This window comes from Canis lupus, chromosome 18, assembly GCF_003254725.2.
Source record: "Canis lupus dingo isolate Sandy chromosome 18, ASM325472v2, whole genome shotgun sequence".
Classification (NCBI taxonomy): Eukaryota; Metazoa; Chordata; class Mammalia; order Carnivora; family Canidae; genus Canis; species Canis lupus.
Genome location: NC_064260.1, coordinates 14,493,117 through 14,499,116, shown reverse-complemented (window position 1 = coordinate 14,499,116; position 6,000 = coordinate 14,493,117). Strand labels below are relative to the sequence as shown.

General features: G+C 45.3%; 1 protein-coding gene across 1 annotated transcript in view; it reads left to right on the top strand.

Annotated features, from left to right (window-relative positions):
- The first annotated feature begins 203 nt into the window (after nucleotides 1-203).
- Nucleotides 204-6,000, top strand: part of CDHR3 (cadherin related family member 3) — a 60,574-nt gene continuing 54,777 nt past the window's right edge. The window contains exon 1 of the mRNA XM_049096617.1: nucleotides 204-249. Within this exon, the coding sequence (XP_048952574.1) occupies nucleotides 204-249 (46 nt within the window). The remainder of the gene's footprint in view (nucleotides 250-6,000) is intronic.

Here is a 6,000-nt window from a genome sequence, read left to right as displayed (position 1 = left end):
ACCACGAGGTCACAGAAGCAGGTAATCAAAGAACAGTCCTGTGGTGTTTGGAGTCTCCCTGCGTTACCACCAAAGCCTCTGTTTGATTTCTCTCATGGCAACAAAACCAGGAGCGGAAGCTGAGTGGCATAAACTCAGGGTGTCAGGCAGGATTCAGCTACTGGGTGATACACTGGAAGTGTGGACACAGGTGACTCTCGGAGATGCAGGGAGCAGTTTTTCTCCTGGTTCTCCTGGGCGCCATATCAGGTAGGCGCTCCATTTGTCACCACGCTTGGCTTAGTTACGGTCACTGAGTGATAACGTCCCCCAGGAGGGACTTGCATCTGGGAGGTCTTCTTCAACTGTGGGCTTATCAGCACTGGTGACTGAGGTGACACAGCAGTAGGGAGCCCCAGGGGGCTGGGCAGGGGAGCTCTGGAGAAGAGAGGTGCCGAACAAAGCCAACGCCTAGTCTCTGGTCTTCGTGTAGACTTCACTTTCTCTCCCTGTTGACTGGCCTGGGCCAGAAGTCCTTCCAAGGTGGAAGGTTGGGAAGATGATTTTCAGGGCAGAGCTCGTGTGTGTGTCAAATCAGTCTTTGTGGGGATCCTGGCTTTTCTCTGGAGCCTCCTGGAGGCAACTTGAAGCTGGCAAGTCATCCTGTGGGAAAACCGAGGCATCAAGGGGTGATTGTCTTAATCATGAGCCAAGGAAAGGTCTTCTGATAGAAGAACCAAAGATTCAACCTAATGCTTCTTGTACTCCTTCTTTCTTAATGCAAGAGCTTGAAGAATCTTGGGTGATCCTTTTTAATGTCGTCAGCTTGGATCATGGAAATTGAGCTTTTTAAATCCAATCTTCTTTTTGAATAGGTAGTATATACATAATGTGTGGAATTCAATCATGTTAAATTTGCAGATGAATGTAGGGATAATTTACATATTTGATGAGTTATATAGTAACGCACTTGGCGGAGTGTCTGATACGTGGTAAATGCTAAGTAAACGTTGGTGATTATTATTACATATGACATTGAACTTTCCTGGTCAACAGTTCTTTTTTTTTTTAAGATTTTATTTATTTATTCATGAGAGACACAGAGAGAGAGGCAGAGACACAGGCCGAGGGAGAAGCAGGCTCCATGCAGGGAGCCCGACGCGGGACTCGATCCTGGGTCTCCAGGATCACGCCCTGGGCAGAAGGCAGGCGCTAAACCGCTGAGCCACCCGGGCTGCCCAATAGTTCTAGATCCTGTTGCAAGTCTTTGTTTTCCTCCTGAGGATTTTAGGATTTCCTTCACGGAGATCTTGCACATTCTCATTGCGTTTATTACCAGTACTTTCTTTTACTTTTTCTGTATTTGTGAATAGAATCTTCTCTTCCCTTGTCTGTTTTAATTGATTGTCACACAATGGATGGAAGTCTACTAATGACTTCTCTCATAATTTGTCATGGTTTTTCAGATGACTCTCATGCATTTTCCAGGTTTGAAAATAATCAACATTTATACTTTTCCTTGCCTATTTTTTTGTCTTGTATTTCTTTTCCTTATCTAATTACCAGGCCTGTACCTTCAGGCTGTTGTTGAACAACGATAAGAGTGTACACTCTTGTCTTATTCCCCATTAAGCATGATGTTAACTTCTGGTGTGAAACAGAAATGCTTTCTATGGTAAGGAGATAACTTTTTTTCAGGTATTTATTTCTGAATCACAGTGGATTTTTAATGCTTTTCCCAGAAGGGACCTGACCATTTAATTTCCCCCTTCGATCTGCTAATAACATAAATAAATGACTGGGTTTCCTAATACTAAGCCCTCTTTAATCTTCGGCTTTTCTACTTGGCAGAGGGTGGGAGTTGTTGGGAATGTGATGTCGGATTTTGTGCAGTTCAGACTCTCCCTTGAAGGAAACCTTTGAGATTTCCCGAAACAGAGGCTTTTACGACCATAGTCATTTGAGCAGAGAGGTGACATTTGTTGCTATTGGGGGAAGAGTGAAGTTAGGAAGAACCCAGTGTCTCACAATGAAGATTATCATTTGGAACTTTATCATCAGATGTGTTAAAGCGACAGATCACAAAGGTTTGCAAGAAATATTTGAAATTCCTTGTCAAAACCACACTCCCATCCCTCCATCTCCAAAAGGCCATGCACTTGTTCCCTGCTTTGGCTTCCACAGGGCAAATCCTAGTTTTTTGAAGGTCTTCTGTGATGCAGTGTTTCCCTCTCATCTTCTTTTGTGAGTCTGAGAAGCTGATTCTTATCCTGGCTCTCAAACACAGAGTCACATAGCATCACAAGGGAGGCATGGTGGCCACACTGGTAGCTGCTTTCAGGCTGTTGGAAACAGGCAGCACCATAATAATCTCAAAGGAACACACTCCAGTATCCTCTTTCTTCTCATTTGATCTAAAGCTTCTACATTCTTCAACACCCAAGTCAAGCCCCACCTCCCCCACGAAGCCTCCCTGGATTGCCCAAACTCCTGGGGGGTGCTCTTCCCACTGCACCCAAGAGCTCCTCTTGCCTATATATGGAATATATGCCAAGGTTCTTTTACGGTGCCCTACACAAAATAAGTGCTTAACAACAGGCAGCATGAGTTATTCTAGAATTCATCTGTTATGTGTCTGTTGTGTTTCCTCAAGGGGAATGTCGGCCCTGCAGTAACAGGTTTTGTTTCCTTTATTGCTTGGTGGTCCCCCCATGCCATACATATATATGGGATCCAATAAATATTTGTTTTTTTTTTATTGATCATCATCCCTTTTTGGGTCCTTTTTTCCCACATTTACAGATACCCCTCCAAATGCAGAGATTTAGATCTAACGTCTCCTTAGATTGGCATTTAAATTAGTTTCTGTCCTTCCCATCTCCTATTAAGATGAGAGAAATGCAACTGTTTCTCTTCAGGACACTACAGATGCTAGAGTCTCAATCCCACAATGGCTTATAAAGGGAGCCCCAGGAGAACACAAACTAGACAAATCTCCCAAGCACACGGGTAGAAGAGTTGAGATAAAATAGTCTTTCGGTTCCATCAGTACCACAGGACTACACATCATTCCTGAAGCTGGAGGACTTAGCAAGGGCTCCTTGAAATATTTAAATCCAATGCTCGCTGACATTATCTGCATTTTGAGAAAGTTCCTCCAGCGAAGTCACTTTTGTATTACTCTCTTGGAAAAGAAAAATGCCAGGGTGTCTAATGAAAGAAGGGTTCCTTGGTAGCTGGAAGATCCACATGAAACTGAATGAGGTACCAGCCCTGGGTTTTCTCCACTGAGCACCAGGCAGGAGGCTAACTCACGTCTCTCCAGGAAGACCCTCTGCCCCAAGCTCGCCATTGCGCCTGGCCCTCTGCTAAACAATGTCAGGAAATCAAAAAGAGGCCCAAGACTCCATGTCTCAGGCTCTTGGAGGAGCTAAGTGCAACCCTTTCTTATCCACGCTCTCCTCATTTGAAAAGCCAGGAAGATGAAGTCCATCTCCGGAAAGTCTTCCCATTGGCTAATTAATCCTGTATACGGGGTCCAATGTCCATTGCAAAAGGTTTCTACTTTTTCTATAATGTCACTTTCCTGTTCAATGTCAACCTCAGAAAAGGAAAAGGTGTCCCCCCTCTTAGCTCTCTCCCAAAACCCTTGCCCATGGCAATCTTGCTGTCTTCCTCTCTCCAGCTCAAGCACCCAGTCTCTAGAATTCCATCCGTATTTCCACTTCTATGGAGCTGGAGGAGGTTTGCAAGAAACCACCTCTCTCTAGGCCAGCACCGGAGTGTTACCCCAAGAGAAACACATCTTTCTCCTGCCAGTTATGACCTAGTAGAATGTACAGAATCACAAGTAGAGTCACTATCTTTTCTTCTGTGTCCTAAGGGCTCCCTGCTAATAGCCTTGCCTGGAATGGATCAGCCCTCCCCTCCAAAGAAAGTGTGAGAGCATCGCATCCAGGGGAGTACACATCATGTACATTAAAGGCATAGGAAGATACTGCAAATATTGAAACCACACTCTATAATGTTTCATGGTTTACCAAGTATATGCATTTTCAGTGTATGGTATCTGTGCTGTGAGAGTGAATGCTAGCAGGCCTGAAACTAGCCCGAGTTGCTTTGCTGAAGTTCCTACAGGGAACTGACTTCTGGTCAAGGCAAGAAGCATGCTGACTAAAGCGCTGCTTTGGAGCTCTGAGTCCTGGGAATTTCGGAGTGGTTTGTATGGGCCTGTGAGCACCGTTCGTGGAGAGCAGCGAGATTGATGATTTGCACCTGGCTTGGAAGGTTCTGCTGCGGAGGCTGGTTACATAACAAGATGGTGCCTACATGACCAGCAAAATATAAAAATGTCCAGCAGAGACTCTATTTTGGGTTCCCTGGATGCGAGGTATTCGTGGCTGTGTTGGTGATTTCTGATCCCTGCAAGTGCATTCTGTTAAGGCCCTTAGAGAAAAGAGGATGCTGGAAGATGGCCCCTGGCCTCCCTGGTCCTCATGCTGTGAGGCAGCCTTCAGCTGTGGTGCATACTCTAATGTTGTTGCTATCCTGCCTCCTTGATCTGTAGTAAACCATGGATTGGTAAGCTTTTCCTTTGGGTCCTGGGTGTCTTCTTTAGCAACTGAGCTCTGTTGAATGGCCACTGGTAGGGTGGCACCATGGCCCTGAGAGATGGAGCTGACAGAGGGTCCAGAGAAGTTAAGGGACCAGCCCAGGGCCACACAGTCAAGTGGTGACAGAGCTCAAGCTTGAAGCAAGAGCTCTGATTGCAAATCCCGTGCTCTTTTCACAGCTTTCCCCGATCTCTCTCACTGTCATTTGTATTAGTTACTGGAGAGAATGAAAAGGTATTTATCAAGTGACAGTCTTGGGCAAGGACTGCCTTCTGTGTTGAAGTCACACGGTAAGTCAGAGCAGCCGCATCCCTGGAGGGAGAAGGCGGTGTCACCCATGCTTCTTGAACATCACCACTTGGTGTCAAAGGCCCAGGGTGGCCAACTTCTTCCCCCACAACCGAGGCTGAAGAGGCCTTAATTATTCCAACACAGGCTCCCGGGGGGAGGTCTTTTGGTCCATTTCTGGCAAGGCAGTGATTTTGCTCATTTTGAAACAAGTGAGCCCATCGTGCATCCAGATCTCCATGGCAAGCAAGATGTTTCCATGGGCTCGGTGACTGATAATAAATCTTCTGCATGCTCTTTCTTTTGCAAAGTGTACGCTTCAAGCAATTCTAATTTGATCCTTAATTAAGATGCATGTGTAAGTCAAATTCCATTAAAGCCTCTTTCTTGGTCTCCAGCACTCAGACCACCAAAGAAAGTTTGTAAGGCCCTCTTTGGAAGGCAAGGGTGTCGCGTCTTAGAGCCATTCCCTGGCTTCTAACCTTCCCTCTGCCACTGATTAGCTGAGTACCTTTGGGCACCTCCCCCAAACTGATCTGTATAATGAATGGGTTGAGCATGTGGTGAATTTCATGTCTTTTTTTTTTTTTTTTTAAATTTTTTTTTTTTTGAATTTCATGTCTTATTAAATGCTCTCTTTTTAGGGAAGGGACTGTAGCCACTGGTTACTATTATTACTATGCTATTAGTTACTAATATTACTATTAATATTGCTACTACTACTTTTTTAGTAGCAAAAGAGCCAGAGGAACTGATTGTTGAACTAAGAGTCAGGAGATCCCAGCTTGACTACCTTTCTTACCAGTATCCCTGGAGTGTCTGCCACAAAGTTTTTAGGATTTCATGGCACACCCCTGGTGCATGCAACCTTGCCCTAGGAACAGAGGCCACCAGATGCAGTCCAGGACATCTCCAGCAAGAATGTCAGCAGAGGGCTGCTTGGGTGGCTCCTTTGGTTAGCGTCCAACTCTTGATCTCAGCTCTGGTCTTGATCTCAGAGTTGTGAGTCAAGCCCCTGAGTCTGCTTAAAAGAGAGAGAGAGAGAGAGAGAGAGAATGAGAGAGAGAAGAATGCCAGCAGATAGGGCATATCCAAGGATACAGCCTGGCTTTAGTCATAC